General features: G+C 46.3%; 1 protein-coding gene across 1 annotated transcript in view; it reads right to left on the bottom strand.

Annotated features, from left to right (window-relative positions):
- LOC144607516 (uncharacterized) overlaps positions 1-14,043 on the bottom strand; it is an 88,479-nt gene that overhangs the window by 60,705 nt on the left and 13,731 nt on the right. Inside the window, exon 3 of the mRNA XM_078424412.1 lies at positions 4,143-4,690. Within this exon, the coding sequence (XP_078280538.1) occupies positions 4,143-4,690 (548 nt within the window). The remainder of the gene's footprint in view (positions 1-4,142; positions 4,691-14,043) is intronic.

Raw genomic sequence — 14,043 nt, 5'->3', positions numbered from 1 at the left:
TCTTTTCCCCTTGACCGTAAACCTATGTCCTCTGGTCCTCGATTCACCTACTCTGAGCAAGAGACTGTTGTGCATCTACCCGATCTTATTTCCTCTTATTAAGGAAAAGTCTTTTAAAGACATGCAACGTTTATTGCGCACTTTTGCACAACCTTGAAGCTCAAAATCATTTCCACTCCATGACACCAAAGATACAAGGTGTCCTAAATACTTCCTCAAAGCCTAAACATGGAGATATAACTTTTGTTTTTGTCTCCTTGGCTATGTTTCAGATTCCAAAAATCAAGCCTTCATGTCGTCTGCAAAGCTGTGCATAGAACAAAAGATTCACAAGAAAGTCCAAACCATAAAAGGAGTGGGCTCGACTTGTTACAAACTGAATTGCTTTCTCAACCTTTGAAATCTACTGGAAGAGACAGTTTATTGAGCTTAATCAACTCAGTTAAGTGCATCTACTGAGTTAGGTAGACACCGTAAAATGGGTCGAACAGTGCTAGACTCTTATTTCACTCCGAAGATAGACACAAAATGCTGAAGTAACTCAACGGGACAGGCAGCATCTCTGGAGAGAAGGAATGGGTGACGTTTCGGGTCGAAGAAGGGTCTCGACCCGAAACGTCAACCATTCCTTCTCTCCAGAGATGCTGCCTGTCCCGCTGAGTTACTCCAGCATTTTGTGTCTACCTTCGGTTTAAACCAGCATCTGCCGTTCCTTCCTACACATCTTATTTCACTCCACCAATTTCAGTTGTTACATTCTTATCTGAATGTCCAGTCTACCAGCAGAACCACAAGAGGCTATAGCCTCAGAATAAAAGGACGCAGCTTTAGAAAGGAGTTGAGAAGGAGTCTCTTTCGCGAGAGGGTGGTGAATCTGTGGGATTCATTGCCACAGAAGGCTTTGGAGGCCAAGTCAATGGCTATTTTTTAAGGAGAAGACTGTCAGATTCTTGATTAGTATGGGTGTCAGGGGTTATGGGAAGAAGGCAGGAGAATGGGATTGAGAGGGATGGATAGATAAGCCTTGATTGAATGGCGGAGTAGACTTGATGGGCCGATTGGCCTAATTCTGCTGCGACAACTAATGAAGCAGGTTCCAGTATAACCTGACACCTAGTCATCCCACAACCCTTAATGCAATCATTCCAAATCGCCGCATCATTGACATCTAAGCCCTGGGCCAAGTGAGCCTTTGGTCCATCGATGCAGCTGATGAACCACAGTGAAAACTCCCACATAGAACTTTGTAACCAGGACTGAACCAATCCACTTGGCAGATCTGGATGTCATCAGATTGTTCTCAACCTGTATGTTTAGTTTAGTTTAGTTTAGAGATACAGCGCGGAAACAGGCCCTTCGGCCCACTGAGTCCGTGCCGACCAGCGATCCTTGCACACTAACACTATCCTACACACCAGGGACAATTTACTATTACACCAAGTCAATTAACCGACAAACCTGTACGTCTTTGGAGTGCGGGAGGAAACCGGAGATCGCGGGTTAAAGCCACGCAGGTCACGGGGAGAACGTACAAACTCCGTACAGACAGCGCCCATGGTCAAGATTGAACTCGGGTCTCTGGGGCTGTGAGGCAGCGACACTACTGCTGTGCCACCCTGACGCTCAATGCCACAGTTTTTGGCATTGCTCGTTCTGGACATGCAGAAATCAGTCAAGGCACGATAACCACCGCATTTATCATGAATGCAGATGTGAGCCCATTTAGCAGTCAATTCATCAGTCTGGGGTGTAATGAGTTCTGTCATTGCCAAGCTGAGACAATTAACGAGGTGTCAGGTAGAATGGGTTTACTCACGGAGCACACACCTGAGGTAGTGCAAGCAAGTGCGCCCACAACAATTAAGAAACATCTAAATGAGCACTTGTGGGGAGTCATTGAAACAAGCCCTTTGGCCTAACTAGTCCACACTCACCAAAGATACCCATCTAAGTAGTCTCATTTACTTGCGTTTGGCCCATTTCTCTTAAAACCTTTCCTGTCAATGTACCTGTCCAAATGTCTCTGAAAGGTTGTTGTGGTACCTATCTCAACTCTGGAAGCTCGTTCTATATACCCACCACCCTGTGTGTGAAAAGATTGTCCTCAGGTTCCCTTTAAATCTTTCCCCGCTCATCTTAACCATCTGCCCTCTAGTTCCTGATTACATTCCCCTTGGAAAAAGGCTCTGTGCATTATTCACACTATCATCTCCTGACATGGTCTTATGCACCTCTATAGGATCACCTCTCAGCCTCCTGCACTCCAAGTCCCAGCCTGTCCAACCTCTCCTTATCCAAACCCCTGCAGTGGGCCAAAGAGCCCTTTCCTGTGCTGCACCTGTCCACGTTCTACGTTCCACGTTTAGCCAGCAATCCTTCTCGCATGCTATCTCCCATTGGCTCCTCATTAAGTAGTGCCTTGACGTTAAATTTCTCAGTGGGGCAAAATTTCTAATCTCTGTTTCCAAATTCCCCGCATGGTGTCCCTTATCCATAACCCCCTTCAAGCGTATGATCCTCCATTATCGAAACTCCTCCAATTCTGGCCACTGACCCAATCTCTCAGTTGAAGCGCTCCATAATTTAATGCCAAGGCCCTCAACCCAGAAATCCTCAGCCTCAATCCGGCCCACCAGGCCTTCCTATTGAAGACGCCTACCTCTTCGTTTTTAGTCGTCTGCCCTTTACGATTCAATGCTCAGCTCCTGTGGGACATTATTATTAAATTGATGTTAATTATAAATAGAAAGGGTTGGCAATCCTGTCACTCGAGCACGAGACGTAGATGGGTACAGCACAGGAACAAGCCCTTTGGCTCACAATGTCCGTGCTGAAGATGCTGCCAAGATAAACTCATCTCCTCTGCCTATACATCCCTCCATTCCCTGCATATCCATGCACCTATCCAGAAGCCTCTTACATGCCACTATCATACCTGCCTCCACCAACACCCCTGGCAGAGCGTTCCACTCTCTCTGTACAAACTTGCCCAACCTACTTTCTGCTTTCCGCAGAGACCGTTTCCTCCAAAACTCCCTGGTCCACTCGCCCCTTCCCACCCAAACCACCCCCTCCCCAGGTACTTTCCCCTGCAACCGCAGGAGATGCAACACCTGTCCCTTTCCCTGCCCCCTCGACTCCATCCAAGGACCCACTCCAGTCTTTCCAGGTGAGGCAGAGGTTCACCTGCACCTCCTCCAACCTCATCTATTGTATCTGCTGTTCCAGATGACAACTTCTCTACATCGGCGAGAACAAGCGCAGGCTCGGCAATCGTTTCGCTGAACACCTCCGCTCAGTCCGTCTCAACCAACCTGACCAACCAGCTCAGCACTTCAACTCCCCCTCCCATTCCCAATCTGACCTTTCTGTCCTGGGCCTCCTCCATTTTCAGAGTGAGGCCCAGCGCAAATTGGAGGAACAGCACCTCATATTTCGCTTGGGCAGTTTACACCCCAGCGGTATGAACATTGACATCTCTAACTTCAGGTAGTCCCAGCTTCCCCTCTCTATCCCCTCCCCCTTCCCAGTTCTCCCACCAAGTCTTCCTGTCTCCGACTACATCCTATCTTTGTCTCGCCCCCTCCCCTGACATCAGTCTGAAGAAAGGTCTCAACCCAAAACGTCACCCATTCCTTCTCTCCCGAGATGCTGCCTGACCCGCTGAATTACACCAGCATTTTGTGTCTACCTTCGATTTAAACTAGCATCTGCAGTTTTTTTTCCTACCTCCTTTAAACTTTGTCTCTCTCACTTTAAAATTATTCCTCTACTCTTTGGCATTTGCACTCAGGCCAAAAAAAAAAGTATTGTGATCATTCTACACCTGTAAGTAACTTAAGTCCATTTCAGGGCACCTAAATATCATGCGTTAACTAAGATCGAAGGCTCGGTGGGAAGTACAATTGTGTCTCCAAACAGCTGGACTGAGGGATTACAATGGCCTAATTATTTAAATCCAAGATTTTTAGTAGGCAGGCATTTGAGTTAAAGGACCTTTCTATCTATAAAAGGACTTTGAACCCAGCTGAATTACTTTGAAGAATTGCGTGGCTGCACAGATTATTCTGTGATTTGGGGGACTTTAATCAAGGCCTTGAAGCTACAGCAGCTGTTTGCCAAAGGGAAAGGAAATAACTCACGGTGTACTTATCCCAGTCCAGAGGTTTAGCATTAGCGATGAATATTTTGGAATCTGGGTCAATTTCCAGGGGCTGAGGCGACCTCTTGAGTTTCAGCCGCTGTGGTCTTTGGCACTGCTGGTGGAGGGTCACCATGTTGCCCTCCACGCTGATGCCGAGGCGGGTCCACCCCTTGGTCCGGGCCGACACCATAAAGGAGGCGGCTATCTTGGAGTGCCCCGAGCCGGGCGGCGTGTAGTACAACTCCACCATCTGGTTGCCGTCCTCCACCGCCGACAGCTTCAGCCCCAGGCGAATGACCGTCTCGGTGGGGTCGGCCACTGCAAAGATCACCCCGCCCCTCCCGTCGCTCTGCCGCAGCGTGGCCAGGATGGAAAAGTCTTGGTAGAACGGCTCCGGGAAGAGAGCCCTGGCCGGGACCGGCGTCGGGCTAAAGCCCGGCTCAAAGGCAAAGCCGAATCCTCCGTCCACTCCCTCGACCCTGGACGTGTACGGGGACTTCTCTGAGATGAGTTGCAGCAGGTTTATCTCCTGGTGGAGTCCATTGCCTGCAAAACAAACAGTGGGAGCTCAGTGACTCGGGGAGCGAAGCCGATCCTGTTTGTACCCATCGCCATCGGTAATGCACGGGAAAGAACTGCAGGTGCTGGTTTAAAATCGAAGGTTGACACAAACTGCTGGAGTAACTCAGCGCCACAGGCAGCATCTCTGGAGAGAAGGAATGGGTGACGTTTCGGGTCGAGACCCTTCTTCAGACTTCTCTCTTATAGAAACTTACAAAATTCTTAAGGGGTTGGACAGGCTAGATGCAGGAAGATTGTTCCCGATGTGGGGGAAGTCCAGAACAAGGGGTCACAGTTTAAGGATAAGGGGAAGTCTTTTAGGACCGAGATGAGAACGTTTTTTTTCACACAGAGAGTGGTGAATCTGCGGAATTCTCTGCCACAGAGGGTAGTTGAGGCCAGTTCATTGGCTATATTTAAGAGGGAGTTAGATGTGGCCCTTGTGGCTAAAGGGATCAGGGGGTATGGAGAGAAGGCAGGTACAGGATACTGAGTTGGATGATCAGCCATGATCATATTGAATGGCGGTGCAGGCTCGAAGGGCCGACTCCTGCACCTATTTTCTATGTTTCTATGTTTCTATGAGATGCTGCCTGTCCCACTGAGTCACTGTCCAGCAGATTGGGCCAGCCTTGGTAATGCAACTTAGTAAAGACAAAACACCAAGGTGAAACAGAGAGGTGAATTAGCTCTGGTTATGATATTCGGTGAAAGTGGACTGAACACACCATCTAAAAACCCCACACAAAGTGCTGGACTAGCTCAGCAGGTGAGGCAGCATCTCTGCAGAACATGGAGAGGTGATGTTTACGATCCAGACCCTTCGGCCACACTATCTGTTTGTTACGTGAATAAATATCCCACAACCACCATAGTTGTGGCTGGTATTTTAATGAATCTTTCTTACATTTTTAATAAAATCCCCAAAGCAAACACACATATACTCCATCATTGACTGCAACAGGAAAATAAATTGCCAAAAACTCTCAGAGTCCAGGGGCAACAGGATCTCAATTTAGTCTTGACTTTGCCAGCTGCCAACATCTGCACTATTTTCCTTTTCCATGCATTGCCATTCCTGCTTTCCCCGAAAATGGATGACCCGACCAGGCTGGTTCAGAATACACTTGAGCCAATCATTACATTGTGCGATTGCAATCAGACCACCAACCAGACCAAGTAAAGATAACGAGAAGGCACAAGGAACTGCAGATGCTGGAATCTTGAGTAAAAAGCAAAGTGCTGGAGGAACTCAAAGGGTCAGGCAGCGTCCGTGCAGGGAATGGACAGATGGGATCGGGATCGGGATCGGGATCGGGATCGGGATCGGGATCGGGCCACCTCTTCAGATTGAAGAAGGTTCCCATCCTCAAAAGTTGTCTGTCCATTTCCCTCCACAGATGCTGCTTGACCCACTGAGTTTGTTCCAGTAATTAGCTTTCACAATACAGAGACACAAGGGTCTGAAGAAGGGTCTCGACCCTGAAACGTCACCCATTCCTTCTCTCCTGAGATGCTGCCTGACCTGCTGAGTTACTCCAGCATTTTGTGAATAAATACCTTCGATTTGTACCAGCATCTGCAGTTATTTTCTTACACAAGGAACTGGAGATGCTGTGATCTTGAGCAAAACGCAGAGTGCTGGAAGAACTCAGCGGGGCCAGGCAATATTTGTGGAATGTATATACCGGCGACGCTTCAGGTCGGGACCTTTCTTTATACAACTGTGCGTTGCGATAACCCACATGGTTACAGTGGAGGTGTAATGCTGGGTCTCCATTGTGAACTCAGTCAGACGGGAGTGCCGCATTCTGGAGTGGACTGGTGGTAATGTCACTCACCCCACACAACAATGTTGTGTAAAGAGAGAACGTGGACTCTGATATTTGGCTTTCTGTTGTAGACACCGACCGGGCAGCAAACAATCGCAATAATTAAGAGAAAGCAGCTTCATTAGAAATTAAGAGAAAGCAGCTTCATTAGAAATCAGTTGCAGTGGCAGCATCTGTGGAGGGAGCGGACAGGCGACATTTTGACCATGTGCCGCTACAGTTAGAAGAATAATGATGGCCCAGATCGGCAAGCTTACTGTTAATCCATTCCCAGAACATCTGCCTGTTTTCGCGGCAAGATTGACGCACATTCAAAGGTCTCAAAGGTCTTTTATTGTCACGTGTACCAATTAAGGTGCAGTGATATTCGTATTACCAAGTAACAAGGTCGCTGGTACAAAATGGTTTAACATTGCATCAGCACTTTGACTTTAATCTGTGTCCCAGATTTAACCTGATGCCAGACCGAGATTCCATGCAGGAAAGATTCCGCAAGTTCTGTTGACAAATCCTTGAACTCCGTTCCTCCCCCCTCGGCCCTGAAATGTCCCGGCATTTGCTGCTTTTATTTCAGAAATGGCTGACTAACCATTAAGGATAATGTTTAGTTTAGAGATACAGAGTGGAGACAGGCCCTACAGTCCATCGAGTCCGCGCCGACCAGCGATCACCCCGTACACGAGTGATCACGCGTGGTTCTGCCCTACACACTAAGGACAATTTACTGAAGCCAATTAACCTACCAACCTGTACGTCACTGGGATGTGAGAGGAAACCGGAGCACCCGGAGAAAACCCACGTGGTCACAGTGAGGCAGCAACGCTACCGCTGCGCCACCGTGCCGACAAAGATTAAGCTGACATACAAAAAGAAATATAAACACAATCGTTCGATCACAGAACATAGGATAAGGAGCAGAACAGCACAGGGACAGGCCCTTCAGCCCACTATGTCCATGCCAAGCATGATGCCAAGATAAACTAATCTCATCCTCCTGCGCATGGTCCATATCCCTCCATCTCCTGCCACACATCTGCTCATCTTTCTTAAGGTATCGAGCCATCAAGTGAATGTCAGCTCTCAGAGCATTCCCTTCACTCCTATTCCCTCACTTATCTTCCCTGCACTTTTATCTCTCTCACATGGCCATCAATTCCACATGGATATTCCCAACACTCAGCCAAGCTAGCAATCACTTACACTGGCCGACTAAACCACCAAACAGCAAGCTGGACAACTCAGGGAATTTAGAAGGATGAGAGGGGATCTTATAGAAACATAGAAAAATTATTAAGGGATTGGACACGCTAGATGCAGGAAACATGTTCCCGATGTTTGGGGGAGTCCAGAACCAGGGGCCACAGTTTAAGAATAAGGGGTAGGCCATTTAGAACTGAGATGAGGAAAAATGTTTTCGCACAGAGAGTTGTGAATTTGTGGAATTCTCTGCCTCGGAAGGCAGTGGAGGCCGATTCTCCGGATGCATTCAAATGAGAGTTAGATAGAGCTCTTAGGGCTAGTGGAATCAAGGGGTACGGGGAGAAGGCAGGAACGGCGTACTGATTGTGGGTGATCACGGTAGCGCAGCGGTAGAGTTGCTGCTTTACAGCGAATGCAGCGCCATCGACTCAGGTTCGATCCTGACTACGGGTGCTGCACTGTAAGGAGTTTGTACGTTCTCCCCGTGACCTGCGTGGGTTTTCTCCGAGGTCTTCGGTTTCCTCCCACACTCCAAAGACGTACAGGTATGTAGGTTAATTGGCTGGGTAAATGTAAAAATTGTCCCTAGTGGGTGTAGGATAGTGTTAATGTACGGGGATCACTGGGCGGCACGGACTTGGAGGGCCGAAAAGGCCTGTTTCCGGCTGTATATATATGATATGATATCATATTGAATGGCGGTGCTGGCTCAAAGGGCCGAATGGCCTACTCCTGCACCTGTTTGTCTATGTAAACCCAATGGGTCATGAGGAGAACGTGCAAACTCCACACAGACAGCACCACAGGTCAGGAATGAACTCAGATCACCGGCACTGCCAATAACTATGCCGCTACCAAGAACTATGCTTCTGGCCTGCATGTACAGCTGTGGTGTTGCACACATATAAAGAACAAAGGAATATCACAATGGAACCAATCATTTACTAAAACTTGCATCTAGAAAAAGTGACTGAATAATACACAGATAATGCAGCCGCAATTGTTAAGTGTGAAATTTTTCCTAGTGCGCTGAGGCTTTGAGCATAAGAGTTGAGACGTAATGTAGCAGTTGTAGAAAACTAAAGAAGGGTCACGACTCGAAATGTTGGCTGTTCATTTTCTCCACAGATGCTGCCTAACCCATTGAGTTCCTCCAGCACTGGTTCTTGTGTTTTGTGTGCCACTCCAGTATCTTGCATCTCAGATTCTAGTTAGTGTTATGTACAATTTTGATCACCATGCTGTAGGAAGGATGTAAGAGTAATGGATTGAGTGCAGAGGAGATTCACCAGGATGTTGCCCGGAATGGAGGGCTGCAGTTAGAGGAAAAAATTGGACAGGCTGCGTTTATTCTCACATGAACATAGAAGGCAGAGGATTGACCTATTAGATGCAGGACAGAACGCCACAGGATATCCTTCTTCCCTGTGGCTATCAAAGTGTACAACCCCTCCCCCTTCTGTCGTGGGGTAGACTGACCCCCCTCCCACTCCCCCCCACCCCCCCCAATCTTTGCGCGTCCCCAATCCTTTCCACTCGCCACTTTAATTTCATGGTTCTTGTATTTTGTGTTTTTATGACTGTTGGCAGATCAATTTCCCTCTTGGGATAAATAAAGTTCTATCGTATCGCATCGTATCGCATCGTATCATAAATTGCGAGAGGCTTAGATAGGGTAGATAGGAGATATATATAGTATAAGAAAATAACTGCAGATGCTGGTACAAATCGAAGGTATTTATTCACAGAATGCTGGAGTAACTCAGCAGGTCAGGCAGCATCTCAGGAGAGAAGGAATGGGTGACGTTTCGGGTCGAGACCCTTCTTCAGACTGAAGAAGGCTTCTCGACCCGAAACGTCACCCATTCCTTCTCTCCTGAGATGCTGCCTGACCTGCTGAGTTACTCCAGCATTTTGTGGGTAGATAGGAGAAATCTTTGACCTAGAATGGAAGAGACTAGAACGAGATGGCATGGGTTTAAGATGAGAGGGGAAAGCATTAAGGAGGTCTGAAGGGTCAGGTTTTTCCACACAATGGGCAGTGAAGATCTGAGATGAGCTGCCTGTAGTGAATGCAGGTAACTTTTAAAAGGCATTTGGACAGGTAGATGGATAGGAAAGATGTAAAGGGTTACGAGGGGTAAATGGGATTAATGCAGATAGGAATCATGTTCCGCAAGAACGAGACGGGCCGGAAGGGTCAGTTGCTCTGCTAAAGGTTTCTATGATTGGGAAATTTCCCACTGCATATTTAGCAATCCTTAGCAAGTTACTTTCTAATGTGCCCAGACTTAATGATCCAAGGCATCGTCCTCCCGTGAGTGGGATTAACCAGCTGTTGCAACACATTCCCTTTCAGCAGCAGGTTTTAGAGATAATCAACTGACACACTCTTCCATCACTTGCCCTTGATATTTTATTGTAATATTACACAAACTGTCCTCCCCTCTCCTCTCACGCAAGCCACCATTAGTGGCCACCTTGAACATCTGACTCAGTGTTAAAGGACCATTGAATTTATTGCGTAGGATGGAACTGCAGATGCTGGTTTATACCAAAGATAGACACAAAATGCTGGAGTGACTCAGTGGGTCAGGCAGCATCTCTGGAGAAAAGAGATAAGTGGCGTTTTGGGTCGGACACTTCTTCCGATGGGTTTGTTGGTTAATTGGCCTCAGTAAATATAATCTGAAGAAGGGTTCCGACCCGAAACGACAACTATTCCTTTTCTCCAGAGATGCTGCCTGACCCGCTGAGTTACTCCAACATTTTGTGTCTATCTGCCATTGAATTTATTGATGCTTTTTGGCAGCATGTACTATTACTCCAATGAGTATAGTCTAATGGCCTCAATTAAGTTTATTTGGCGAGTCTGCATTAACAAGCACATCTTTTGAATGCTGGCGGAAACCACACAGACATGGAACCTGCTCAGACATGGGCACAGATCATGGAAGTGCTTTTACCCCATAACTCTCAACCTCCCCAAGTGAGGAGTTTCACTGGACCACATTGACTCTCACCTTATCTCTTTCCATTTCTCTTGATGCTTTGAGTACAATTCCATCTGAGTCCTACTCTGTTCTCGTGGCTATTCTTTTTTTTTTTAAAAGACACAAACCTCTACAGTAACTCAGCGGGTCAGGCAGCATCCCTGGAGAACATGGATAGTTGATGTTTCGGGTCGGGACCCTTCTTCAGGCTTGGTTATTCTTTATGTGTTAACCAAATGGCTGTCACCTATCTGATACTGGTGTTGCACATTCATTTCTCCCTGGCTCGCCAATAGGGCCAAGGAATTATTAATTTTCCCCTTGGTTTCGAGGCGAAAATTAATCATTGGGCTCCACTGCCAACTCAAGACAGTCAAGGAACTTAACTTCAGAAACAATTGGTTCAAATATCCCCATACCACATGTTATATGTTACCTGTTACGTGTAATATCATATCATATCATATCATATATATACAGCCGGAAACAGGCCTTTTCGGCCCACCAAGTCCATGCCACCGAGCAATCCCCGCACATTAACACTATCCTACATCCACTAGGGACAATTTTTTTTTACCTTTACCCAGCCAATTAACCTACATACATAATGTGTTACATACATTATACATTACATGTTACATGTGGTGTAGGAAAATAACTGCAGAAGCTGGTACAAATCGAAGGTATCATAAAATGCTGGAGTAACTCAGCAGGTCAGGCAGCATCTCAGGAGAGAAGGAATGGGTGACGTTTCGGGTCGAGACCCTTCTTCAGACTGGTATCAATTTATAATCTTATAATTTATAAATAATAAGTAATAATATATAAATTAATTTATGGGTATAACATGTGCCCTAGAGGTAGTGTAGAGAATTATGAGACTTGGTTTTCTTAATTTGGAGGATGCTAAATTGGCAATGTTATTTTAAAATTGTACGTCAAATCAGCAAAAATATATAATAGATGCAATGACTTGAATTGAAAATCTGTCTGTTTAGGTGAATTTTGCATTTTCAGTCCAAATGGTGAAATGGACATTGGTATTAAAATCTGCAAGGTGGCCTTCCATCGGAAAGCTGTTAATGTCCTGGTTCAAGATGATTTTTTTTCAGCCTCCCAGCCAAGACTCTACTAAGGGACAACCATGCCCTGAAAATTGCAAACTAAAGACAAATTCAAGGGGAAAAAATTATGATAATGATAGATTCGTTGACAATAAATACCTCACAATAATAACTCAAAGATTTTAAAGTGTAAGAGGCAGAAGTGATAAAAGCTTGCCACGTGATTTGTTTGAGCACAGAGATAAAGAATGGAATGATAATAAAACATAAAACATGAAAGATGAAACCAAAACCTACGTCCAAGATATAACAAGATTATACAAAGGGATAGAAATTTGGGACCAGTGTAGGATTATTGTAAAGGGGTGGTTTGGGGGCCAGAGAGGTTAGTAGTGGGTTGTCAGACCAGTTTCTGTGCCGTATGACTACACGAATTATACAGCACCATTCCCATCACAAAGTTCAGATCCTGCTTAACTTATCAAAACTTAAATAACCTTTCTCCAGTTGTTGAAGACTCACCGTGCAAACACCTTCTAAACGGTACCTTTCACCACCGTGAAACAGTCTGAAGGTGAAGGAATAATGTGAAACAGTTCTTTGGCTCAACTCAGTATCAAAATCCCGAGCCGTGCCCTGAATTAGACGAGGCCTGGACTCCATGACACCAGAGAGAGAATGTTGCTGCCCGGTCTGGCTCACGCTAAAATAACTTGAAAACCTCAACACAACGTGGAGGAGCCTCAAAGGAAAGGAAAGGATTATTAAGGGGTTGGACACGTTAGAGGCAGGAAACATGTTCCCAATGTTGGGGGAGTCCAGAACCAGGGGGCCACAGTTTAAGAATAAGGGGTAGGCCATTTAGAACAGAGATGAGGAAAAACTTTTTTACAGAGAGTTGTGAATCTGTGGAATTCTCTGCCTCAGAGGGCAGTGGAGGCCAATTCTCTGAATACATTCAAGAGAGAGCTCTTAAGGATAGCGGAGTCAGGGGGTATGGGGAGAAAACAGGAACGGGGTACTGATTGAGAATGATCACATGAATGGCGGTGCTGGCTCGAAGGGCCGAATGGCCTACTCCTGCACCTATTGTCTATTGTCTATTGTCTATTGATTTGGAAATACAAACAATGAAAGGAGCTAACAAATGGAAAATGCAGAAAATCTGAAATAAAAGCAGAAAATGACACAAACACTTTAACAGGTTTAGAGGTTCGAGATGCACAGCATGGAAACAGGCCCTTTGGCCCACCTAGTCTGTGCTGACCAGCGATCCCTGTACACTGCTACTGTTCTACGCACTGGGGACAATTTACAATCTTTACCGAAGCCAAAATTAACCAACAAGCCCGGGGGTAGACACAAAAAGCTAGAGTAATCTTTTCTGCACCCCATCCAATTCAATGACATCCTGCCTATCGCTGGATAACCAGAAGTGCTCACAATAGTCCAAGTCCACACTCACCAATGTCATGTACGGCTCGGCTGAACGGATCTGCTGCATGCTAATCGTCTTGGGTAGTAGTCAACCACTTACTGTCAGCATCAGCTGAGGGCTGGGAATAGACTGCTGATTAAGTCAAGTCAAGTTTATTTGTCACATACACACACACGATGTGCAGTAAAATGAAAGTGTTCCGCGTGCTGTGGTTAACAAATATACAGTGACCATCAGGACCAGGATGCATTGTCACCAAACATGCTCATATCTCCAGCAGAGAGAGACAGGCACAGCACCTCCCTCAAACGCTGGGGGAAGTTTTCAGTGTCAGTGTGATCTGACACGGGATGTGGCCTCCCATTGTGCAGTGAAACTTCCCATTCAACAATGTGTAGGAAAATAACTGCAGATGCTGGTACAAATCGAAGGTATCACAAAATGCTGGAGTAACTCAGCGGGTCAGGCAGCATCTAGGAGAGAGGGAATGGGTCTGAAGAAGGGTCTCGACCCCGAAACGTCACCCATTCCTTCTCTCCTGAGATGCTGCCTGTCCCGCTGAGTTACTCCAGCATTTTGTGTCTACCTCGTATAATCCTAGTGGTTTTACTAGTTTCACTGTCGTCCTGGTGAGTTTCATTGTCTGTAACTCTGTTTTCACCTAGCCCACGGCTAACAATGGACTGTTTCCTTGATCGTCTATTTAGAACTGAGATGAGGAAAAACCTTTTCAGTCAGAGAGTTGTGAATCTGTGGAATTCTCTGCCTCAGAAGGCAGTGGAGGCCAATTCTCTGAATACATTCAAGAGAG

This window comes from Rhinoraja longicauda, chromosome 29, assembly GCF_053455715.1.
Source record: "Rhinoraja longicauda isolate Sanriku21f chromosome 29, sRhiLon1.1, whole genome shotgun sequence".
NCBI classification, from domain to species: domain Eukaryota; kingdom Metazoa; phylum Chordata; class Chondrichthyes; order Rajiformes; family Arhynchobatidae; genus Rhinoraja; species Rhinoraja longicauda.
Note: the sequence above shows the minus strand (reverse complement) of the source record. Positions and strands in the feature narration are given on the sequence as shown.